Consider the following 26,736-nt stretch of genomic DNA (forward strand, 5'->3'; position numbering starts at 1 on the left):
CTGGTATTATTTTGAGTATATTTAGTGGATATATAATCGATACCAAGAGACATCTATGGTTTATGATTATTAATTCTACAGTTGGTCGTTTATCAAAATATGGTATATCTCGTTTTAGATTAACATATTTTTTTATCAATATACAAATAATAATTGTATTTAGTTGATCCGTGGAACCACATGAAATTTCTAATATTCATTCCTGATTAATTATCTGTACTTGGGCCGGGAGAATAACTCTCCTTCTTGGTCTTGAGGGTCTAAGAGCCTGCAGTTGCAACTAACAATGCGGGGGCGATCCCTTGGTGCCACTTCACATGATCAGCGTTATTCTGGAATGTGACTCGAGTGCTCAATCTCGTTGATTATACAATTAGAATATTAACATGAGATATCTTAATATAATTTTCACACATTCGTCCATACCGTATACTAAGTAACCTATTTCAATTTCATGTATATTATGTGAGCGAATCATGATAATTATTGATAAGATATTCAGCTTCAAAAGAGATATATTTTTATGTTGAGCTGCCCTATGTTCAGCTCAGCGTTTCTTAGCTCAGTTCTTGGTACCAGTTAATCTGATCTTTTATAAAACCTAATACCGTGGACCGTACATGAGTTTTTCTAGGAAGGGTGGAAATGGTTTTTCATGTGAAAATGAAAATGAAATAATACATGGTGCGATAAATGTCGCTCAAGTGGCTAGAAAATAATGATTGATTGTTTTAATGAAAATAGCGTATCGAAAAAGGTACGTCAGGGCGTAACATATTGATATATTACGTACTTTTAAAGACCAGTCATTTTGACTAGTGTGGTAGTTGTAATGGTAATGCTAAATAATACCTTTGAATAGGTTAAGTTTTAATTATGGTAACATTAAGATTCTGTAAGAGGATCTCATGCACTAAAATGTGGTAATACTGGAACGCGCACCATGTGCAAAAGACGTGTCGCAAGTCTATCACCACTATCACGTATATACCCAACTAAAGGTTGAATAAAAATAGAAATATACTACGCATTAGTAAAAGAGAGATGGTGTCGGCGAGCGATTCAGTATTACTAAATTTCAATGATCTCGCGACTTTCAAGTAAATTTGGTTTGCAATTTACTAATAGATAGTTAGATCTGAGTAACTAGTAGTTATCTAGTAACTTTTGGTTTTATCGCAAAATTCGCGTACTGAAGTTAGACGTGGTTAGTAGAATTATGAATAGAAAGGAAAAAATTTGTACCGGGTTGGTCGGATGTTACACCTTCCCTTCTATATAAGAATGACGAGATAAGCTCGATCATTTTTCCTTGTTAGAATTATTTACATCGGGATTGCGGAAAGAATTTGACTTCTGATTTCCTATCGGTGGTACAGTTAAATTAGATGCATTTCTGGCACATAGCGTTGGGCCTCCGACTTCTTGTTTGAGTTCCATATCCATTGATAAGTTTGGGTACATCATCTGCTTGACATGTGTGGGTTCCAAGATATGTTCAGGGCATTGGGCTGCTGTTTCACCGTTGTTTGTTGTACGGGCTCCATTGAATCTGTATTCATTGTTTCCTTGTTGCGAGAAAGTTCCAGCATGTGGAGGCTGCTTCCGCATGCGTCCTTCAATACGTAGCTGTGTATTATTGTACGAAGGCAGAATTTGATAATCTGGTAGAGATAGAATATTCCAAGGAATCCAGCGCTGTAGGTTCCAAAGTTCACTAGCGATCCCCATATCTGTGTCCAGGTAGTTTCTGCAATTTTCTGTATGGTGTCTTCGTTTAGGAACTGCATGATGGATAGTTTTGTTAGCGATTGCTTCTCCGGACATTACTCTTGCTATGTCGTTTAATATTTCGGGTCTTTCCGTAGGGAACATGATGTCATCGCGTAAGTGCTGCAGGTCCTTGGATGAATAAATATCGCTTGTTACTGGGTAGCTTCGGTTGATGTACCTCCAGGTTGGAAATGTCAATGGTTCGATAACTGTAGGTTCTTCTGTTGGAGTTAATTCAACCATTAATTTATACCACTGTTCATTAAAGTGGTTCGTTACAGATACGAAGGGATAACAATCTATTTTCTACATTTCCCTTAGGGTGTCCACTACATTGTTTAGTCCTTGGAGAACCCGTGTACTTGGTAAAGGCTGTACTTCAGTATTTGACCGGGTGTCAACCGCTGATTGATCCTCTTGGTTACTTTCATGACGTGATTCTTGGTTCAGAAGCTGGTTTTCATCCAGTACATTATTCATACATATAGCAGTCGAATCTCGCATCTATGTTCATCGCATAATATTTCTGAATTTTTAATCAGTGATTGAAGAGGGCATTCGTGACCTTCTAAATTTTCCACCTTTGCAAAGTAGGTGTGCAAGATCATTGCCTTCTTCGTTGTTTTTGTAAGTATTTCTTCATTTTTTTCCATTGATGCAAGGTCGGTTTTACGTTTTCGGCGGTATTGATTTCTGAAAGAATGTAAATTCGAAAAATTAACGACGGTATTGATTTCGATTTCCAAGGTGAGCCCGTAATGGTAGCTCGATAATCATTGTTTTCTCCATTGGATTGCAACCGGAGGCGTGGACTGGATCAAGGTGATGCAGATCACCAAGTGATGTATCGTATTCCCTTCGGAATCCTTGCATGTCGACGACGTACATCTCGATTCTGCAATGTATGATATTCGGCGTCAATATAGGCGTGCGATTCGGGCGCTGTGATCTATGGAGGCGTACTCATAGGAATCGAAAGTCATCTTCAGCCATGATGAGGATGTGTGGTGCGTGAAGGATTCTTTTGTTGAAAATTCGGTAGTTCCAGGATGCGATTCAAGGTAAATCAGAAGTTTTATTTCTTTATCTCCCTTTTGGTGTTCATTATTATTATTACCTAAGGGTGTAGTAACAGATCTTAATTACATTCTTTTTTCATATTCTACGTTTGGGGTATTATTTTTTGAGACACCTAGTTACAGATTTTCCGATTTGTTAAGACAAAACGAATGTAGCTTTGATTTATGTAATCCGTGTAGTGAAAACTGCGATTGATTTATTTGTATAATTTGATAAATAGAACCACAGAGGTTTCTGCCTGGTATGCCTTAGAAGCATGCATGATTTGAGCTTTTAATTTATCAATTCATCGTGATCATCATTAGGGATCTCGGTTATTAATTGAGTATTTGAATGAAATTTTTTTTCCATTTTCGGGGTGCATAATGCAGTGCAAGCCAAAGTAATGAGGACGAATTTTTTGTTTTTCGTTGAAAATGATAATGTTTGATGTTATCGGTGATTGAATTTCACTGATTTTAAGATATATAGATATATCTTAACATGGGTGACGTTACAATGTTATAGTTTTCAATCTGTTATATTAATGGCAATTTTTATTCAATCGAAAAAATAAAAAATACGTCCAAAATATTTTTTTCCAATCTACAAGAATATGAAATAAAAAAATTTCATTCAAATACTCAATGCTCCGATATCGATGTATTGTTTCACCTTGCTTTGATTTTCGTTGTTAATTCTTATTGAAAACATTACATCGTTCAGGTCCCTGATTAATATAATGATGTTCGCAAGAAATCTGGAGTCAAGATCGTTCACAATAATACGTACATTGCTAATGATATAATTTTCGCCTGTGCTATAATTATAATTTCCAGGGGCAAATTATTATCCAATATCACAACACCATAAGAGAGCCTTACGGACTCTTACCATAGTTCTTAGACCAATACTGCCATACACAGTTAACATCATCACGTGCAATACTCTTATATCGATAGTTCGCACACGCGTTATATTAGCAGCCTAATTCATATTCATGAAGCATTAAGCAGCATATATATAATTTTCACATTCGACCATTATATGTTTCAACATTAGCTTTCACATAAAACCCTTAATTTATGTTTTCAGCTGCAATGACTCAAAGTAATAAACACTTACAATAGATTTCAATCTCATTACTCAATTAAGATAACTTCATAGACTAAGCACAGGAAAAGTGGGAAGGGAAAACAAGGATAGTTAACAAACAGAGAAGCTCTTGTTTTCAGAACTAGAGATAGCGAATTGGTTTTGACTACGATGCGACCAATTAGTACTTCACCACTTGATTCCATGAACCAATCGTCTCGCGCTAACACTCTACCAAGATATTACTCACTAATCAGAAACCTTACCCTCAAGTATTAATCAACCTCAGGCAATCATTTTAGACCCACGAGAAGACGCGTCTCTTTCGAACTCCTCTTACTTTTCCATTAATTTAACCCTGATTCAGAACAGAAAGCAGAGGAGATTAAAGCGTCGAACGGTAGACATCTAATGGTACAGTTCAGAACTTCACGGAAATCATAGAATTAAGTCATAGAATAATTTAACTCCAAATCTCCGAGACTTAGTAAGAGCTTGTGACTGTGATAAGAGATAGCCATCAGTGTGTAGAACAATAGTGAACCTAATTACATATTGAGAACTTGAAGGAGATTGTGTAAATAAACGTGAATTAAACCCAAGTGTTGTCATCAATAATTATTTTAATCATGCGAAGTGATTGGTTGGTTGGTTCCAAAACTTAAGAAACTCTTAAATTTTGGGTTAGCTGAACGACAAGACTTGAGGAGCTGAGCAGTCGATTTTTGGGATTCATATATATCAAAAACGTAAGTCGAGAGTATAACTAAATCATACAGCGAATCTGAATCAACTCGCAACGTTCATATCAGAACGTAACAGCTCTACCTATAAATAAAATGGTGACAGCAGACCGCGAAAGCCAACTGGAAATGATTCAAAAATCGTGAATTAATCAACGCTACTAAAATATGTGAAAACTTGGAAAAATTTTCAACACTGGTGTGAAGATAAATTATTTTAACTTATATAAACTAGACTTAAGGATTTATAGGTAAGATGCGAATGCGCCTGAAGCTTGAGTATAGTGATATACGTTTATAGAACACAAATTAAGTCAGTCAGTCAAGTAATTCTGTAAATGAAAGCCAAAAGAATCCATCTGAATCATATTCATTTAAGTTAATCCATTGTCGGTTGTATGGAAATATTGAAGCACAAATATTACTTAATCTTTATACGTCAGCCGAATAAGAAAAGGTATGTAAATTAAATTAAAATATGTCAGTTGGAATTATGCACTCCCACGTGGAAATGATCGCCACGTAACATGCTAATAATCTCTGTAATCTTAAATGTTGCAGGTGCCTTTTGTTCTTATTTCTACGAGTCTAGTGTTAAATAAAGCAGCCAAATACTTCATACAAGTGTTATTTATTTATTCATTCTCAATACCTGCTTCCAAGTCTTAACACGTTTCAAGATATCTCTAGTTCGATATCAGCTCGCAATCATGTGCAACCGCGCCGCCTCTCTCATGTGTCCTCTCTCTCGGCGTCTCTGCAGTGAACGTAGTGGCAAGGCTAAAAATTAACTGATTAGTTAAAATGGAGATGATGATTCTTCATATGTGGAACATATTTTATAATTTAGGTACACCAAATGCGACCGAACAATATGCCAGCCGTATTAGTGCGCATCGCAACCCCGTAAATAGTCCGCGTACCTCAGGAAGAACTAAAGCCTCAAGGTCACCCAAAACAGTACGACTCTTGAAACAATTACGTCCGACAAAAGATATGTACCGTAGTAGATTCGTTAGGCTGAAACGTCAACATAAAACTGTAAATAAATCTACTTTGGCGAGGACTGTGCCATTTACTGTATAGGTGGCTATCTATGCAGAAGATTTCTCAAGCGCAACAACTGTGATGACTGGAGGGCACCGCTTATCAATCCGGATCCTCAAATGGGTATACTTGACGAACACCAAATTTTTACATGTGGCTGAAACTTATAGCGTTTTCGAGTGAACACTCCAGATCCCCTCTCAGAACGCTCTGAAAGCAGTTCCCCCACTCTTGGAATTCTGTCCGAGCGATCTCGGAGCGATCTCGCCACGGTCTTACATATTACGTATATGTCTTACATACGGCCATTTTGTTATCTCAAGCATCATATTTTTCTGTTTTTCATAAGAATTTAATATTGATACTGTACATCAAAATTAACAGTGGATATCCAATAAAAATAACACAACATGAGCGAACAAAAAAAAAAGAAACTTCCATTTGTGTTCAGGAGGATTGTGTTAGATGACGACGAGGCAGGTATTGAAACAGATGCCGGTGTGTTATGCGAGGTTATGATAAATGGTAAGAGGGTACAAAAATGTATTTCTTTTTATGAAATTTGCAGAATACTATAAAATGATAAATTTATTAATGCAATTCATGACCATTACACTCATTTATTCTTGCCCATAGGTACAAAAAACATCTCATATGTTCCCAAAAGTTTTCTGTCAAGCCTGGGTATTGAACTGCCTAAGAACTTGCACGGTGAGTTTTTGGAAAACTGTAAAAAAATTTTTACCTTATAACGATGACAAATACATGAATGACAGTCGTTTTTTTATAGATAAAGAAAATTGCTCGTCCAAAACAGTTGATACTTCCGGGGATAACCTAGAACGTGACGTTAGTATACAAGCATCTGGCAGCACGACTGCTATTCGGACTGTTTCGCATGTATTGCTGCCAACGTTCAATAGCTCCAATGCTACTGTGAAGTGGGATGACCATGATACCAAAATGATGCTCGATCTGTACGCCGAAAACTTGAACCACGTTGGACCATTCAAAAAGTTCAAAACAAAAAAAAAAAAAAAAAAAAAAGATGTGGGAACACATTGCGGTTGACATTTCAACAACCTTCAGTAAATATGTAAATGGTCAACAATGCGAGTCACGATTTAAAACTGTAAGGAATCGTAAAGGTTTAGCTGTTACTCATAACAAGCAGTCAGGCAACGACGCGAAGGTTGTGCCGTACCAGCAGGAAATGGACAACATCAGAAGTATAGACGACAGTGTTCAGCCTGAAGTTCTTGTGTCTGTGGGTAACACCCGCGTATTGAAACAAAAACGAAAAGAAGATGCTGCAAGAGGTGGAACTAAAAAAAAAAAAAACAAGATCCTCTGCTCGCTATGTATGTTGAATTGCAAGAAAAAAAAGAAGAAAACAAAGAACGTCGGCATCAAGAGAAAATGAAAATCTTCACGGAATATTGTCTGAAGAAGCAAAGTGAATAAAACTGATATTTATAGAAAATTAACTGGTTGCACTGGCGTGCACCAAGTGCAGTTTCATCCTTTTCTGCCATAGACTTTTGAAAAATATGATAATATACTCTGTGTGCACCAGTGCAACCAGTCGAATTAGCTATTATAATATTACGTATGATCATCACATTAATATTATATTTTTTTTGTTATATCCTTCAAATTTATTTGTTATATTATTAGTTCAAACTTAAAAAATGTGATATTTACTCCCAAGCTGTTAAAATAAGTCTCATCCAAAGTATCACAAACAAATATCACTGGATACATTATCAATTCTCACTTTAAAAAATATCCAAAAAAAGGGCCAAGCTCAAATTAAATTGCAGGAATTGCAGTGATACTTGTTTGCGGTATTTTGATTTTGAACATTAAGAGATGTGGCCCCGACAAATATTCGAACCGAGCTTTGTTGCACGACAAACTTACTTCAGGTTAGAATAATCAAACCAGTGAGATTATTTATCGGTATCACGTCACGTCAATGTTGTGATAATGTATCCTGTGATATTTGTTTGTGATGTTTTCTTATCATTCGTTATAATGTTTGATAAGGTTAATTTTTTAGTCAAAAAATATAAGCAACGACAAGGTTTTATAAAATATATTTTTATTTCTGTTAATTAACTCCACATCATAATTTTTCAACCATCAATTTTAATAATTTTTCATCTTTAATGATCTAGACCTCAACATTTTCGGTAGGTGAATATTTTATGCAGTATATCAGACATTACAGTAATTATTTTTTACAAATCTTATAAATTGACAAATGATGTACGTTACAAATGGCAGTGCTTCTATATTTACATGAATTGCCTGGACAGCAAATTGCGTTTCAATACACCTAAACGCCGAGCTTCATCGTTTATAATAAACTCTGCTTCAGGCTCAGGTTCTGTCATGTAATGTTCAATTCCATCCAAGAAGTCGTTTCTTTCGATACATAAATTATGCATCACGCAGCATGATAGTATAAATTTCGATGTCTTTAAAACACCCCACATATCTGTTCTTATTAGTTGCCTGAATCTTTGCTTTAAAAGCCCGAAAGCATTTTCGATTAAAACTCTTGTTGAACAGAATCGCCTGTTATATTCTCTTTGTTCATCTGTTAAATTTCCGTAATCCCGGATCGGTGTCATCAGATTTTCACATATCGGATAAGCAGAATCTCCGAGTATATGAAAATCTGGGCCCATTGATAGCACGGTAGGGCGAATAAATGACAAAGTAAATACTCTCGCGTCATGAATTTTTCCTGGTATTCCAGTAAACACATCAAGGAACTTCTTCTTCGCATCGCATATTCCTTGCAAAGTCAATGCCGTTGTATCGTGACGATTAACGTAGGTTGACTTAATTTTATGTGCGGGTGTACGGATGTTTATAAACGTACCATCAATGCATCCGCATACTCCTGGATATCCTGCAATCTGAAATTTATATGTATTGTGAAACTCGTTCTCGTTGCTGCCCCTAATTATACCTGGGTGAAAATATTCTCTAGAATCTGGAAAAAATTTTCCAGAATATTTCAGACCAATGCAGAGGAGATGTGTTTTAACATGTTAGTCAAATATTCGCTACCTTACCTCCTCAAATTCCTCACAAATGTCTTGTTTCTCCTGCAAGGTACGAGGAAATCTGATAACCAGTGGACCCAATTCATCTGTTAAATAAGTCGTTACACTTTCTATCATTGCGTGCGCTGTTGACAAACTCAAACCAAAGAGTTGAGCTACAATGCGGTAAACAGATTTGTTACCTGCAAACCTATTAAGTCAAAAAAATTAATAAGTCATCGCAAAACAAAAAACAAAGTATCATTAATTATCACTCACCATAAATAACATAGAATGTACTCTTCAGCAGTTTTTATTCTCACACCACCGAAAGGTGGTCCTTTGGGATAATGTTCGCTCTGTTCGAATAAAGCTATTAAATAATTGCAAGTTTCTCGCGACACTCTGAAATGACTTTTGAACTGTAAAAAAGAAAACAATTGTAGTTCAAGCATCCAACTTCCTTGGAATTCAATAGTTCAATAAATAAAGATATTGTGAGGTTATGTACGTACTTGTTTATCGTTATAGTGGTTAACAACGTCAGCGATGTAATTTTGGATGCGCGGAATTTTTCGTCTTCTATTGGCGATATTCCGCAATAATAAAATATCTTCTTCATCATCGGAATTCTCTGACGAAAATAACTCCTCGATTATTCGCACTTCATGAACTGGCTCTGCCATACTTGTTTTGCTCGAACCGCTCTGACCCCTGCTTTCCGAGCAGATTTTTGTTCATAGACCAATCAAAATTTAGTATTTCAACCGTCACTCGAACATGCGGTCGCTACACTCAACCTGCTCGGTTTTCACTCGAACACAAAACTCGCTCCTGGAGTGCTCTGAGAGCGTTCACTCGAAAACGCTATTATTTATCCTGAAGAATCGAGTAAACGAGTAACCGCCGTCAGACTCGGCCCTACTATGTTTTTTCTGGTAATTTTTTTGAGTTTTATGAAGTGTACGACAGCTCAACAATGCTAACCGCTCTTCGCGTTACCCGGAGCAGACGACGTGGACGTGGCGGATGTACGGCTCCATTTTTTAAAATATTTTTGTCAAAGTTATATTATTATTTTTTTTTAGATTTTTAAAAAATGTTTTTTATGTTTTTTTCAACGTTATTGTGGGACATTTTTGTATCGTATGTTATTATATTTTTTGATAAAGTTTTAGATTTTATCGCTTCATTGTTTCATCGTATCATGTTATTTTTTTTCATCATAATCATTTGAATTTGCTTAGGATATTTTATAGTTTTTCCAAAATAATGTTGTGTCTTATTATATTATATAGAGACCTGTCTTGTATGCGATTGAATTTGTTTTTTCTGTATCATTTTTTATTCACTTATATCTCGCATTTGTGTATTTTCTATTGTTTTGTGCATTTCATCTCATTTCAAAGTTTTCCGTAATAATTTTACTCCCGTTATTCCTGATTGTAATAAGTAATAACACTGATTTGAATACTAACGACGTGTGGTTCAAAACACAGCTACTAGGAGCTGACGATAGGGAACAATCTTTCTGGAAAAGAATGGCTGAGGCAGCTAAATATGAGGGGTTTGATCCTAAGGTCACTACTTCTCTTCTCATCGCAGCCTGGAGGATAAGAGTGAGAGATATATCAGAAGCAAGAACTGATGTGTTGCAATTAGACATACCAGTTACCTATAATGGAGTGGCCTCCAACATCAATTATTCTAGCAATGAGAGCTTTGATAAGGACATGAGAACCTTATGTCTCATTTTCTCAACTAGAGGTGCATCATTCTCCAAAATTCAGAAGAAGAGCAGACTCCAATAGCGGCAATTGATGGATATGCTCAGAGTTGAATATGATCTAAGAGCGTGTTCGGAAATTGACTGACCAGTACTGTCAGTACTGGTTTTCCGTTCCAAAATGCTTTTCAGCACGGCTGACACGGCTGAAACGTATCTCCATTTCGTTGCACATTGGTTCCAAGGAACTACTGACCTCCGGCTGTAGAGACTGTCAGCAGCGAGGTAGTGCAGAGCCAGTAATGCATATGGCGACGTCCTGTGAGTTACACGCTATATACGCGCAAGTATAAAAAGGATTTTAGATATGGATACCGCAAATAAAAAAAAAATCCCGTCATCGGTGGTTAAGTCAATCCCGGTCATTGACGAAGATACGGGGGACCTGTTCCAGGTAGAAATGACGATGCAGGAATACGAAAAAGCTCTGGCCGGTAAATTCCCCTAACCTCTCTTATTTGTACATGTCAAGGGATTAAAAAAATCATTATCATCTCACCAGTACATAAAAAATAACACGCAATAATTTAAAAATTGCAGATGAATCGTTCATGTTAAAAATCATTTCGGAAAGGACGCCGCAACACAAGAGCGCCAATACATCGACGACTGAAGGTGAAAGATCGCATCAGCAACCTGAAGAAAACCTTCAGGAAGTGGTTAATTCGGATGACTACACAGGTAAAGTGAAATAACCATTCAGGTTTTTATCTGGGACGCTTAAAATTTTCGAAAAAACAAGAAGCTTACTTTGTTCTGTGTTAAAAAGAGAACAATTTATCATTTTTCTCGTATTAAATATTTTATTTCCAAAAAAGGGCCAATTTCTACTTGACGGATTGATAAGGAGATATTATTATTTGTATATTTACATTTCAGACTTTTGGACAGCAACGGGAAGACTGGCATTCATTTCCGAATTCGAAACGTTTCAAAAATTAATCGAAAGAGGGAAATTGAAACAAAAAGATGCATTTGAAAATATTGCATCAAATTTAAAAAAAAAAAAGCAATTCAAGTTAGCGCCAAACAGTGCGCAACAAAATTGGCGTCACTGAAACGTATGTATAAAAAAATCGAAGACCACAATTCAAAATCCGGGAAGGATCGTCAAACGTGGCACACTTCGAGGTTTGGTTATAAATATATTATATGTGCACAATTGCCCCTTAATCACTAATCCTACAGGGCCTCTACTTGGTTTTCGCGATTAAAAGAAAGAAATTTTTGCCCAGGTATTACAGCGAAAAGGGAAGAACAATTGTTTCCACTTTCTTGTCTCTTGAGGGCCTAACCTCTGGAACTGCAGAAGCCATTCTCCAGGTAATTGAAAGCGTAACAAACTCATTTACATTGGATCTCCATAACCTACCATTATAGTCGGTGTCAACAATGGATTGTTCGTTTTGCTCAAAAACAAGTACAACTTGCCACATCTAGTTTTGATCAGATGCATTTACTGCGCTCTTCAATTAGCCGCTTCGCACGCGAAGACGGAAACTTTGCCACGGAATCTCGAGTTCCTAACCTAACATAATCCGCGACACACATAATTGGTTTGCTCATTCTAGTCTCAGATAAATCGCGTACAAAGAAATTTACCAACGAGGGTGCTGCACCACTGAAAATACTTCAATTGAGTGGAACGCGTTGGATTTCTATCGGAGCAGCGATTGATCGGATTCTAAATCAATGGGATGAGCTCAAAACGCATTTTGAAATCGTCAAGAGAAAGGAAGCTTGTTACACAGCTGAAATGTACAATAACTGCAAAGATGCTACGAACAAAAGTTTATCTGACATACATCCATTCAATCCTCATCGACGTACAGCGCGCGAATAAGTCGTTTCAATTCGCGACTGCGGATCCGTCAAAACGTCTCTATGATCTGAAAAACTTGCCTCGGGCAGTTTCATCAAATATTTGAATTCCAACATCTTCCCGATTCCTTTTAGGTTAGGTTACGTTAGGTTAGGTTAGGTTACGTTAGGTTCCCCTACGTCGGTTGTCACCTTGTCGTGGTGTAGGGGCTTGGCGGTCGCAATGAATCCAGTGGACCCAATGACTAGGGTTCCAAAGACCCTAGGCAGAGGCGAGACTGGATGAGCGTCTAACACTAAGCACAACCGGCCCAGCCTCGAGGTTGGGTGAGGGAATGGTGAGGGATGAATGGGAAGTGAATGAATGGGATGTGGTCGGGACCCCTGAGGATATTCCTCCGAGACTAGTCAAGGCCGGACTAGTAATCCGCCGACCAGGGCTGCAAGATATGTCTGTACCTTTCCTGCGGTTTCCTAGGAATCCGCAGGTTTGAAGTGGGAAAACCGCTACTTGCAGCTGTCTGGAGCCAATCGGAGGGTTGAACCTTGGGCCTCGGGCGCATGTATGGAGGATTACCTGGTCAGTATTTCCTCATACCCGAAGCTGGTAGGGTATTTCCGGCAAGGTCTTACCCGAATGGGGGCCTACCCTGGCTCGGATTGACAGGGGAATCCCCCGGACGGAAGACCCTAAAGAGGTAAGGGGGGCGGGGGGGATCGCATGGATAGGGCTGACCACCCGACAAGCTGAAAGCAGCTTCTGTGCGAGTACGGGGTTAGGGTTCTTTCCGGCGGGGATAGATGCTGCACCGCGGTGCAGCTGCCATGATGGCCGAACCGTCGTAAGACATAAACTACTTCAATATGGATAACTTTAACAAAACCAAAACAAAGAAAACCGACGAAGAGATGGAGTTCGAGGTGTTCGAGGTTGACCCCTTCGCGAGAAGGACCAGCCTCCGTAGGTCACCACCACTGCCTAAGCAGACCAACCGGGTGGAGAATCAGACGAGGGAGCCAGCGTCAATACAGACGCCGCTAGTCCTCATCGACCTAGAGGCACCGAGGAAGGAGGCGAAGGCCGACGTGTCTGGACCGAAGGGAGCGATCCCCAAGGTCACGTCCAAAGTTGGGGCAAGGACGATGAGTTGCCCCAGCGCCACCAGTGGCGCCGCTGAGGTGAGCGGGAGGGACTGCCTGAAGTCCCTGATTGTCCTCCTTGAGGGCATGAAGGACTTCGCCCTCGCGCATAAAAACACCAACGTGGCGCTGAAAGAAGACACCACCAAGGCAGCTATTGTCGTCCGCCGGGTCGAAAGGGCCTGGAAGAAAATGGAGGAGGAGCTGGCGGCGGCCACGGCTCCACGCGTGGCAGAGGACAAGGCCACCCAGACCGAGAGAGATCCTCGGCAATTGTCGCAGCAACAACAGCGGGCGACTGCCCAGAACGCGACGTCAAAGAGGAAGGAGATTTCTCCATCCACGGGGGCGGCGGAAAAACGGCCGCGCCCCGAGGAGAAAGTGGAGGGGAGCAAGGAAGCCTGGAGCGAGGTGGTGAGGAGAGGCCGCCCCAAGAGGCCGGCCAAACCCGCCACTACTGCCCCCCAGCTAACCCAGAAGACGCCAGCGGTGGCCCAGCCGAATGGCCAACCGAAGGGTGAGGCTAAGAGGAAGCCGGTCCGCCCCGATGCGGTATTAGTCAAGGTAGCCAGCGGCACCAACTACGCCGACGTGCTGAAGAAAATCAAGGGGGGCGTGAACCCGGATGAGACTGGTGCCAACATCACGGCGGTTAAAAAGACTAGGGGGGGTGACGTCCTCCTAGAAGTGAAAGGCGGTAGTGGTGCCCGGGCCCTGAGCGAGGCGGTTAGGGGGGTTCTAGGGGGAGAGGCGAAGGTCTCGACCCTGGAGCCGTCCATGGTCGTCGAGGTCAGAGACCTGGACGAAATAACCACGGAGGGGGAGGTAAGGGCGGCCCTGTCGGAAGCCCTGAAGGCCCCCTTGGTGGAATTGATAAGGCTGAGGCCGGGCTTCCGGGGAACACAGACCGCGCTGTGCAAAATGCCAGAGCGGACCGCCCGGAAGCTGGTGGCCCTAGCCAAGATCAAGATAGGGTGGACCGTCTGCCGGATTCGCGAGAGGGTCGTGGTAGATCGGTGCCACCGGTGCCAGGGGTACGGGCACCACGCGGCGCAGTGCCTCGGGCCCGACAACTCCAACGCCTGCAGGAAGTGCGGCACGGAGGGGCACAGGGAGAAGGAGTGCCAGGGGGCCAGCCCGAGGTGCCTGACCTGCCAGAACCGGGGCCTAAGAGGTGACCACTTCTCGGGGAGTGGCCGCTGCAGTTCTTTCAAGGAGGAACTGCAGAAAGCCAAACTCCGGCAGGGAGGGAGGGCCACTAGGAGGGTGCACAACAGCGCATCAGCCAAGCGGGAGACGGGCACGGCGGGGGTCACGGCAGTAATGCTCTCCCCTACCACGCATGGCGTATCTTTCGGGAGGAGGCTCGAGTTCCACACCGCAACATGCCAGGAGTGAGGGGGCATGCTACCACGGGACCCGGGGGCGGACCTGGAGTAGTGATACTCCAGGTAAACCTTAACCGGAGCCGTGCGGCCCAGGACCTGCTGACCCAGACTGCTGCGGCACACGGGGCCGGGATATTAATTGTCTCGGAACCCAGCAGCGCGGGAAAGCAGGGGAACTGGATGGTGGACCGGAGGGGGGACGCGGCGATACTAGCGACGAACAACCTCCATGGCACCCTCACGCTGGAGGGAAGAGGGGAGGGGTTCGTCTGGGCGAGAACGAGTGGCTTGACCATCTTCAGCTGCTATTTCTCGCCCAACGTCGCGCCCGTCGACTTTGAGGTGCAGCTGGACGAGCTGGAGAGCTGTATCAGGGCGGCAGGAGGTAAGACCCTAGTCTCCGGGGACTTCAATGCGAAGTCGCCCAGCTGGGGGTCCGCGAGGCTCGACGAGAGGGGCCAAGCCGTTGCTGAATTTTTGGCACGGCTTGATCTGACCCCCATAAACGTAGGCGGTGCCCCAACCTGGCAGAGGGACAGCACTGGCTCTGCGTCAGTAATTGACATCACATTAGCCAGCCCCAGTGCAGTCCCAGAAGTCACGGATTGGAGAGTCCTGGACGACGAGAGCCTGAGCGACCACCACTACATATACATGAAGTGGAGGCCCAGCTCAGCAGCGACGCATACGAGGCATCAGAACAGCGAGGACACCGGACATCGGGGGTGGGATACGAGGAAGTTGCGCAGACAGGCTATGATCAGCTACCTCGAGCGGCAGAAGGACACCATCAATACCGGTGGGACCGACGTGGACGAGCTGATGACCACCATCACCAAGGTATGCGATGAGGGGATGCCCAGAAAGAGACCCCCCAGAGGCAGGACCGCGGTGCACTGGTGGACAGATGACATCGCCCAGCGCCGACGGGAATGCGTCAAAGCGAGGAGACAGGCGCAGAAAACCAGGGCCAAGGGAGAGGACACGGAAGCCAGCTCGGCGAGGTACAAGAAGGCAAAAAAGGCCCTCAGGGACAACATCAAGGCCAGCAAGGCGAAATGTTGGGAGGAATTGGTCAGACTGGTGGACGAGGATCCGTGGGGGCTCCCATATAGACTCGTGACCAGAAGGCTGGGGGGGCTGCGCCAACCGGACGACCCAGGGATTGTAGAACGCGTGCTCGAGGAGCTCTTCCCAGCGCGTGTGGAGCCAGAGTGGCAGAGCCAGCGGGCACCGGACGAGCAAAGGCCGGAACCCTTCACGGTAGCGGAGCTGGTAGCAGCGGCCAAGAAACTAGGTAGGGGAAAAGCGCCAGGGCTGGATGGCGTCCCGAACGAGGCACTGGCAGTGGTGGTCGAGCACAGCCCGGAGCTGCTGCTGGCAACTTTTAACGAATGCCTAACCAAGCGGGAATTCCCCGAAAGATGGAAGAGGCAAAAACTGGTACTGCTGCCCAAGGGACCAGTAGAGGAAGGCGGGCTGCAGAAATATCGGCCGATCAGCCTGTTGGACACGACGGGGAAGCTGATGGAGCGGCTGATCCATGCCAGGCTGGACGCAGCGCTACACGACGCAGGGGGACTAGCTGAGAGACAGTACGGGTTCAGGCGGGGTAGGTCTACCACACAAGCGATAGGCGAGGTGGTAAGAATAGCACGGGAGGCGAACGAGCGAAAGGGACGGTTTGCGGCCCCCTGCTTACTGGCGCTTTTGGACGTCAAAAACGCCTTTAACGCGGTGGGGCACAATACCGTCCTGGAAGCGCTCGAGGACAAGAAGAGCATACCGGCGTACCTCCTAGATATGGTCGCGAGCTACCTGGGGAACAGGCTGCTCGTGTACCGCACTAGTGATGGACAGAAAACGCGCCGGCTCACGGTGGGGGTTCCACAGGGTTCGGTTTTGGGCCCGCTTCTGTGGAACGTTGCCTACGACGGCCTACTCCGCATGGAACTGCCTGCCGGGGTTACAGCCGTTGGCTTCGCTGACGACATCGCCCTGGTGGTCACGGCGCGGAGCGCTGAAATGCTGGAGGCGACAACAAATGAAGCGGTGGCCTCCGTGTGGAACTGGCTCCAAGCAAGGGGACTGGACCTGGCTGAGAGGAAGACCGAGGTAGTTGTACTGACGAGGAGGCACACCTTAAGAATAAACCCCATTAAGGTGAAGGGCCACGATGTAAAGCCGGCTAATAGCGTCAAGTACCTCGGCATAACGATTGATGCGAAAATCAACTTCGCCGATCACATTAGGAGGGCTGCGGATAAAGCGACAGCGGTAACAGCGGCTATATCCAGGCTAATGCCTAATCTGGGAGGCCCGTCCGCGGGCAGAAGGAAACTCCTGACGAGCGTGGCGTACTCGGTGGCACTGTACGCGGCACCGATATGGGAGGGGGCCCTCGGAGTCAAAAGAAACGAGGCCAGACTGGAAGCGGTCGCCAGGACCTGCGCGCTGAGGATCATAACAGCTTACCGTACAGTGTCCACTGAGGCGGCAATGGTCCTAGCCGGCATGGTCCCATTCCGTCTCATGGCGGAAGAAAGGGGGAGAATTGCAGCCAGAGAGGCTGAGGGAACCGGACGAAGCGGCCCAGCGGGAGCCGCGATAAGACGGGAGGAAAGAATGACGACGATCGAAAGATGGGATGCCAGGTGGCGGGATGGCGAGAAAGGCGGGTGGACCAGGCAAGCCATACCAACGCTGGGACCCTGGCTGGACAGAAGGCATGGCCATATGAATTACCATCTGACCCAGGGACTCACCGGCCACGGCTGCTTCGGGTCGTACCTGAAGAGGATCGGCAAGGAGGAGGACGCGCGGTGCCATCACTGTACGGCGGAGTGCGACGACCCGGAACATACCTGGTTCCGGTGCCCGGCCTGGGAGGCCCAAAGGAATGGCATGAGAGAGATAGTCGGCCGGGTGGGCAATATATGCGAGATGGCTCGTGCCATGCTACAGAGCCACGCTAAATGGGAGGCGGCTGCCCGGTACATTACCAACGTCCTCCGGGAAAAGGAAGCAGCGGAGAGAGCAAGGAGGCAAGCTGGAGAAACGGGAGAACCTGTGCCCGGACCGACGGTTAGACCGGTGGCTAGGCTGACTGGGGGGGGAGCGGATGGTTGTGTGTGTGACATCCCATACGCACACTCGGTATGCTTCCTCAGCAGCGGCTACCTGCACGAAGTGGGCAGTGCAATCTCCCCGGCGAGCGGGGCCATCGCGACAGAATGGGCAAGGGTTGAAAGCCTGGCTCACAAACATGCGGCCAAACAGATCAGACGAGGGGAGCCCCGGCCTCCGGCTACCAAGCCAGCGGAGGAGGGAGCGATGGTCCGGATGACCTACGGTGACGTGAATTACCTAGGTAATAACCGGGCCATCCTCTACCTCAAGAGACGATATGGGGGGGTCCAGCAGCTGGTCAGCTCGACCAACCCGCTGAAAATGCACCCCCCCTGGCGGGACGCGGTGGTGCTGGACGGGACAGTGTTCACCGCCAGCTGCCAGTGTGGCAGCTTGGCGGAGCACAAGCGCATGTTCCCGCACTACCGCACCACCGTGGAGACCGGGGTCACCAAGTCAAACTGGAGGGTGACGCTGGAAGCGGCAAAAGCCGGCGTGGCCGTGAAAAGAGGACACCACATCCGCACCGCGCAAAGCATGCTAGTGCGGTGCGGAAACAGTGAGGTGAAAGCTGACGGATGGAGGGGGTGTACAAGACAAGGTGCGCGAAGACACCCCCCCACGAACAGATGAATTAGTGTAAGTGAATTAGATTGATAGGAATTAGTGACCTGGCTGTTTAACAAACTGATTAAACTGCAACAGCCGGTAAGACAGGAGTGATCATAAACTAGCATAAGGACGCCAGATGGTGCGTTAGTGTGTAGTTTTTAGAATAAGTGAAAGGGCTTGCCAACAAAAACTATCAGGCAGTGACACGTGGAGCGGCAAGCAGACCAAGAAGGCGATGCCGCGTCGCGAGAGAAAGGGAGAGGCCAGGAGAACAGGCCGGCCACAGGGACGAGGTGAAGTAATGCGAAAGCGGTTCCGCCTCGACCTGGGTGATGAGCGGCGGAGGGGTTTTAGCCGGTAAAAATCCGACACTATCCGACGACATCCACAAGAACAACCGGATGTCTTTTGAAGATTTCCCCTTCGCCGCTGAACAAAAAAAAAAAAAAAAAAAAAAAAAAAGTCCCCTCCCCTCCCCTGCGTCGGTTGTCACCTTGTCGTGGTGTGGGGGCTTGGCGGTCGCAATGAATCCAGAGGACCCAATGACTAGGGCCCTGAAGTCCCTAGGCAAAGGCGAGACTGGACGAGCGACTACCACTAAGCAGAACCGGCCCAGCCTCCTGAGGTTGGGTGAGGGAATGGCGAGGGATGAATGGGAAGTGAATGAATGGGATGTGGTCGGGACCTCTGAGGATATTCCTCCGAGACTAGACAAGGCCGGACTAGTAATCTGCCGACCAGGGCTGCAAAATATGTCTGTACCTTTCCTGTGGTTTCCTAGGAACCCGCATGTTTGAAGTGGGAAAAACGCTATTTGCAGCTGTCTGGAGCCGATCGGAGGGTTGAATCTTGGGCCTCGGGCGCATGTATGGAGGATTACCTGGTCAGTATTTCCTCATACCCGAAGCTGGTAGGGTATTTCTGGCAAGGTCTTACCCGAATGGGGGCCTACCCTGGCTCGGATTGACAGGGGAATCCCCCGGACGGAAGACCATAAAGAGGTAAGGGGGGTGGGGGGGATCGCATGGATAGAGCTGACCACCCGACAAGCTGAAAGCAGCTTCCGTGCGAGTACGGGGTTAGGGTTTTTTCCGGCGGGGACAGACGCTGCACCGCGGTGCAGCTGCCATGATGGCCGAACCGGCGTAAGACTTGAATAAAATAATTATGGATCATTCAAAAACAAACAAACAGGAAAACGAACAAAACGGAACAGAGTGCGAAGTATTCGAGGTGGACCCCTTCGCGAGAAGGACCAGCATCCACCGGACGCCACCGCCCAAGCGGGTCACCAGCATGGTGGTTGAGATGAGGAAGCCGGCACCCGTTCAGACGCCACTTATCCTCATCGACTTGGAAGCGAGGAGGGGGAACACGCAGGTGGACGCGACCGCGTCCAATGGTGCAATCCCGAAAGCCATGAAGGGGGCGGCAAGGACGATGAGCTGCCCCGACGCGATGCGAAACACGCAGGAGACTAGCGGAAGGGAGCAAATGAAGACCCTGGTTGCCCTCATTGAGGGCATGAAGGCCTTCACGTCGGCGCACAAAAACATCCATGTCGCCCTCAAAGAGGATGTGGCGAAGGCGGCCATCGTCGTAAGGCAGGTGGAGCGAGCCTGGACCAAAATGGAGAGGGAGCTGGCCGGGGCCAAGGAATCACGGGCGTCCGTGAACAAGGCTACCCAGACCGTGCGGGGTCAACCGCAAATGAAAAGAGGATCGAGACAACAATGCCGAAGCCGGTGGGAGCGGAGGGGAAGACCTCCAAAAGAAAAGAAATCTCTCCCTCTGCGGAAACAGCGGAGAAACGGCTGTGCCCAGAGGAAAGGGGACAGCAAGAGGGCTGGAACCTGGTGGTGAGGCGGGGCCGCCCCAGCACCACCAGCAGCGCCAGCGAAGCAGGCAGCCGTGGCCCCAGCGAAAGAGGGGAAGCGGAGGCCCAGAAAGCCGGTTCGACCAGACGCGGTCCTCATTAAGACGGCGGGCGGGGCCAACTACGCGGAGGCCCTGAGGAGGGTCAAGAGTCAGGTGGACCCGGAAAAGATGGGGGTCCACATATCTGCCGTCAGGAGGAACAGGGAGGGCGACATGCTATCGGAGCTGAAGGGCCCCAATGGCGCGCAAGCCCTTAAGGCGGCGGTAATAGGGGTGCTAGGAGACCAGACCAAGGTGTCTACCCTGGAACCATCCATGAACATCGAAATCAGGGATCTGGACGAGGTCACGTCTGCGGAAGAGGTGAGACTGGCCCTCAGCACCGTCCTGAAGACGCCGCTTGAGGGCGTAATCAGGATGAGGGCCGGCTTCCGGGGCACGCAGGTAGCCCTCACAAAGGTCCCGGAAAGAACCGCCCAAAAGCTCCTGGCCCTGGGCAGGGTAAAGATAGGATGGACCGCCTGCCGGATCCGCGAGAGGATCTCGGTGGATAGGTGCCACAGGTGCCAAGGGTACGGGCACCATGCGGCACAGTGCCTGGGAAAGGACAATTCCCTGGCTTGCAGAAAGTGCGGGGAGGCTGGCCACAAGGAGAAGGAGTGTCCGAAGACGGCCCCTAGGTGCATTTTATGCGCCAGTAATGGGGCAAGGGCAGACCACTTCTCCGGTAGTGGAAGATGCTCGGTTTTTAGGGACGAACTGAATAAGGCCAAACTTCGGCACGGCAGGCGAAGCATCGCGGGGGTCGCCAGCACCGTAGCAGCGGATAGGGATAGTGTGGAGGCTGTGATGCTCTCCCCCACCACACTGGGAGTTTCGTTCGGGCGGAGGCTCGATTTTAGCGCTCCAGCATGCCAGGAGTGAGGGGGAACACCAGCACGGGACCCGGGGGCAGGCCTGGGGTAGTAATACTCCAGGTCAACCTGAACCGGAGCCGGGCCGCCCAGGACCTGCTAACCCAGACTGCTGCGGCGCACGGGGCCGGGATACTAATTGTCTCGGAACCCAGCAGCGCGGGAAAGTAGGGGAACTGGATGGTAGACCGGAGAGGGGACGCGGCGATACTAGCAACGAACAACCTCCCAGGCACCCTCACGCTGGGGGGCAGAGGGGAGGGGTTCGTCTGGGCGAGAACGAGTGGCTTAACCATCTTCAGCTGCTATTTGTCGCCCAATGTCGCGCCCATCGACTTCGAGGCGCAGCTGGACGAGCTGTAGAGCTGCGTCAGGGCGGCAGAGGGTAAGACCTTAGTCTCCGGGGACTTCAATGCGAAGTCGCCCAGCTGGGGGTCCGCGAGGCTCGACGAGAGGGGCCAAGCCGTTGCTGAATTTTTGGCACGGCTTGATCTGACCCCCATAAACGTAGGCGGTGCCCCAACCTGGCAGAGGGACAGCACTGGCTCTGCGTCAGTAATTGACATCACGTTAGCTAGCCCCAGCGCAGTCCCGGAAGTCACGGATTGGAGAGTTCTGGACGACGAGAGCCTGAGCGACCACCACTACATATACATGAAGTGGAGGCCCAGCTCAGCAGTGACGCGTACGAGGCACCAAAACAGCGAGGACACCGGACATCGGGGATGGAACACGAGGAAGTTGCGCAGACAGGCTATGACGAGCTGCCTCGAGCGGCAGAAGGACCACATCAATACCGGTGGGACCGACGTGGACAAGCTGATGGCCACCATCACCAAGGTATGCGACGCGGGGATGCCCAGAAAGAGACCCCCCAGAGGCAGGACCGCGGTGCACTGGTGGACAGATGACATTGCCCAGCGCCGACGGGAATGCGTCAAAGCGAGGAGACAGGCGCAGAGAATCAGGGCCAAGGGAGAGGACACGGAAGCCAGTTCTGCGAGGTACAAGAAGGCAAAAAAGGCCCTCAGGGACGACATCAAGGCCAGCAAGGCGAAATGTTGGGAGGAATTAGTCAGACTGGTGGACGATGATCCGTGGGGACTCCCATATAGACTCGTGACCAGAAGGCTGGGGGGGCTGCGCCAACTGGACGACGCAGGGACTGTAGAACGCGTGCTCGAGGAGCTCTTCCCAGCGTGTGTGGAGCCAGAGTGGCAGAGCCAGCGGGCGCCGGACGAGCGAAGGCCGGAACCCTTCACGGTAGCGGAGCTGGTATCAGCGGCCTAGAAGCTAGGTAGGGGAAAAGCACCCGGGCTGGATGGCATCCCGAACGAGGCCCTGGCAGTGGTGGTCGAGCACAGCCCGGAGCTGCTGCTGGCAACCTTTAACGAATGCCTGACCAAGCAGGAATTCCCCGAAAGCTGGAAGAGGCAGAAACTGGTACTGCTGCCCAAGGGTCCAGTAGAGGAAGGTGGGCTGCAGAAATATCGGCCGATCAGCCTGTTGGACACGACGGGAAAGCTGATGGAGCGACTGATCCATGCCAGGCTGGACGCAGCGCTACACGACGCAGGGGGACTAGCTGAGAGACAGTACGGGTTCAGGCGGGGTAGGTCTACCACACAAGCGATCGGCGAGGTGGTAAGAATAGCACGGGAGGCGAACGAGCGAAAGGGACGGTTTGCGGCCCCCTGCTTACTGGCGCTTTTGGACGTCAAAAACGCCTTTAACGCGGTGGGGCACAATACCATCCTGGAAGCGCTCGAGGACAAGAAGAGCATACCGGCGTACCTCCTAGATATGGTCGCGAACTACCTGGGGAACAGGCTGCTCGTGTACCGCACTAGTGACGGCCAGAAAACGCGCCGGCTCACGGCGGGGGTTCCACAGGGCTCGGTCTTGGGCCCGCTCCTGTGGAACGTTGCCTACGACGGCCTACTCCGCATGGACTTGCCTGCCGGGATAACAGACGTTGGCTTCGCGGATGACATCGCCGTGGTGGTCACTGCGCGGAGCGCCGAAATGCTGGAGGCGACAACTAATGAAGCGGTGGCCTCCGTGTGGAACTGGCTCCAAGCAAGGGGACTGGACCTGGCTGAGAGGAAGACCGAGGTAGTTGTACTGACAAGGAGGCACACCTTAAGAATTAACCCCATCAAGGTGAAGAGCCACGAGGTAAAGCCGGCTAACAGCGTCAAGTACCTCGGCATGACGATTGATGCGAAAATCAACTTCGCCGATCATATTAGGAGGGCTGCGGACAAAGCGGCAGCGGTAACAGCGGCCATATCCAGGCTAATGCCTAACCTGGGAGGCCCGTCCGCGGGCAGAAGGAAGCTCCTGGCGAGCGTGGCGTACTCGGTGGCACTGTACGCGGCACCGATATGGGAGGGGGCCCTCGGAGTTAAAAGAAACGAGGCCAGACTGGAAGCGGTCGCCAGGACCTGCGCGCTGAGGGTCATAACAGCTTACCATACAGTGTCCACCCAGGCGGCAATGGTCCTGGCCGGAATGGTACCACTCCGACTCATGGCGGAAGAAAGGGGGAGAATCGCAGCCAGAGGGGCTGAGGGAACCGGACGAAGCGGCCCAGCGGGAGCCGCGATAAGACGGGAGGAAAGGATGACGACGACAGAAAGATGGGATGCCAGGTGGCGGGAAGGCGAGAAAGGCGGATGGACCAGGCAAGCCATCCCAACGCTGGGACCCTGGCTGGACAGAAGGCATGGCCATCTGAATTACCATCTGAACCAGGGACTCACCGGCCACGGCTGCTTCGGGTCGTACCTGCAGAGGATTGGCAAGGAGAAGGACACGTGGTGCCATCACTGTACGGCGGAGTGCGATGGCCCGGAGCATACCTGGTTCCGGTGCCCGGCCTGGGAGGCCCAGAGGAGTGTCATGAGCGAGACAATCAGCCGGGTAGGCAATATATGCGAGATGGCTCACGCTATGCTACAGAGCCAGGCTAAATGGGAGGCGGCTGCCCGGTATATTACCAACGTCCTTCGGGAAAAGGAGGCAGCGGAGAGAACAAGAAGGCAGGCTGGAAAACCCAGAGGACCTGTGCCCGGACCGGCGGCTGGACCGGTGGTCTGGCTGACTGGGGGGAGGGGGGGGGGGGGGGGAGCAGCTGGTTGTGAGTGTGACATCTCATACGCACACTCGGTATGCTTCCTCAGCAGCGGCTACCTGCACGACGTGGGCAGTGCGATCTCCCCGGCGAGCGGGGCCATCACGGGCAGGGGTTGAGAGGCTGGCTCATGAACATGCGGCCAAGCAGTTTCGGTGCGGGCAGCCCCGACCTCCGGCTGCCAGGCCAGCGGCGGAGGGAGCGATGGTCCGGATGACCTACGGTGATGTAAATTACCTAGGTAATAACCGGGCCATCCTCTACCTCAGGAGACGGTGGGGGGGAACGCAGCAATTGGTCAACTCGACCAGCTCGCTGGAAATGCAGCCCCCCGGGCGCGACGTGGTAGTGCTGGATGGGACAGTGTTCACCGCCAGCTGTCAGTGTGGCAGCTCGGCTGAGCACGAGTGTATGTTCCCGCACTACCGCACCACCGTGGAGGACGGGGTTACCAGATCTGACTGGCGAATCACCAAGGGCAGACCAGGCAACAAAACTGGTAAGAGACAAGTCCACCGCAAAACCGCGTGTAACATGTTGGTGAGGGGTGGGCACAGTGATGTTAATCCCAAGGGATGTAAAGGAACAGGAGTGACGCGCAATCAGTGGTGATAGCGGTGCGACGAGTGTAATAACATTTAAATCTGAAGGGATGGAGTGACAAACACGGTGACAAGTCAAAATCGATAAGTGACAAAGTGACCGTCAGAACAATTAAAGAGGATAAATATTAAGTAAAATAATAGCAGGAACGAATGAATAGGATAAATATTAAGTAAATTAATAGCAGGAATGAATGATAATATAGGCTAATGCGCTATCGCGCTGGGGTATTTTTGATGGGCTTTTGCTTGTTATAAATTCAGTGTTCACAACAACCTTGTGAAGTCAACTTGTCGGTTGCGCACCTTACAACTCACGCACTGCAACAAGCGTTTCACGCTTTCTAGTCACGCGCCATAGAAGAAAGCGTTGCGTCACACGCGCCGCTCACGCCACCCACGCAGCCATGCGCGTCGCGCAATCAGCCAATGTTACATCCTCGATCTCCTCTGCCCCTACCCACTAGTTTTATCTTTTTTATTACCTCTTAATTTAATACATTTATATTTTATATTTTTATCTTTTACTTTTATTTTTGCGTCTCCGTATGCATTGCATGCATACGGCTCTCTTTATCACCTTTTTATAACTTCTGGAAATGAACACGTGCAACGGATAGATCCGTATGGGTCTATCTCAAGTGTCTGTTTGGGCAATATTGGCCCGAACATTAAAATAAGGATATCTTTATTATATACAAACATAAAACGGAAATTCCTACCCGCACGTGTGGTAAAGGCGGGATAGTTAATGATAAATTCTCATGCTACACCGTACCCGATGGGCGGGGGTAGTCTTGACGAATAGAAAAACTCAAAATTTTATCAGGCCCTCCTGATTGGTCCAGCATCCCTTAAGGATACTGGTAACCAATCAGGAAGTAGTTCAGACAAGACCACCCGAATCTTTTAAAAGAGAGTAGTCTATTCAGTAGTCAATGAGTAGTCAATGAGTAGTCAATGAGTAGTCAAACAGTAGTCGATCAGTAGTCAGTCAGCTTTTAAGAAGAAGTCTTTCTCTCAGTTTTTTATTACAAAATCCAATCACGTCAAGCGCTGAGCGAACTCCGCGTTATTTTACTCAAACACAAACTTCCTTTCTACCATAGTACATAACTAACCTCATTTTTATCGAATAAACGTATAATTGTAATTAAACCCATATCGAGTGTAAACCAGTCATTTAATACCGTATACCTCCTCGCCGAGCACGCAGAGCCGCCCCACAGAGCCCGAAAATCAACTGCTAACAACAAAGGTAAGTGACCATTTTTACATCAAAGCCAGTCTAATTAAGGGGGGAACGGTGTCAACAAATTCAAATAATATATCCGGAAAATTTAGTCTCAACTAAGCGTTATACGTATCGAGTGGTTTGGTCTTCAGCCAACCCAGCTCATAACACCAACGTGGTTTCCCGCTGCTCAAGACCAACCAAGGCTGCGATAAGAGACCACCGATCTCACCAATCGGCAGGACACTTCGGTCTCGCCGAAACTGACCAGACGTACGACCTGCACTGCTACGCTACGCTACGCCACGCTACGCCACGCA

The 26,736-nt window shown here is 48.0% G+C and overlaps 2 protein-coding genes across 2 annotated transcripts; one reads left to right on the forward strand and one right to left on the reverse strand.

Annotated features, from left to right (window-relative positions):
• The first annotated feature begins 5,929 nt into the window (after positions 1–5,929).
• Positions 5,930–7,120, forward strand: LOC124308608 (uncharacterized). Its single transcript, XM_046771449.1, has 3 exons — positions 5,930–6,242; positions 6,354–6,428; positions 6,508–7,120. Exons 1-3 carry the CDS (start codon positions 6,128–6,130, stop codon positions 6,786–6,788), a joined length of 471 nt encoding a protein of 156 aa, XP_046627405.1. The 5' UTR covers positions 5,930–6,127; the 3' UTR covers positions 6,789–7,120.
• Positions 7,121–7,983: 863 nt separating this feature from the next.
• On the reverse strand, positions 7,984–9,645 carry LOC124308607 (putative nuclease HARBI1). The gene is made up of 4 exons (XM_046771448.1): positions 9,292–9,645; positions 9,056–9,198; positions 8,807–8,987; positions 7,984–8,647 (listed from the first exon to the last, which is right to left on the reverse strand). The coding sequence occupies exons 1-4, from the start codon at positions 9,460–9,462 to the stop codon at positions 8,018–8,020; spliced, it is 1,125 nt and encodes a 374-aa protein (XP_046627404.1). The 5' UTR covers positions 9,463–9,645; the 3' UTR covers positions 7,984–8,017.
• Positions 9,646–26,736: the final 17,091 nt, after the last annotated feature.

The sequence above is a fragment of the Neodiprion virginianus genome, chromosome 7, assembly GCF_021901495.1.
Source record: "Neodiprion virginianus isolate iyNeoVirg1 chromosome 7, iyNeoVirg1.1, whole genome shotgun sequence".
Taxonomy (NCBI): Eukaryota; Metazoa; Arthropoda; class Insecta; order Hymenoptera; family Diprionidae; genus Neodiprion; species Neodiprion virginianus.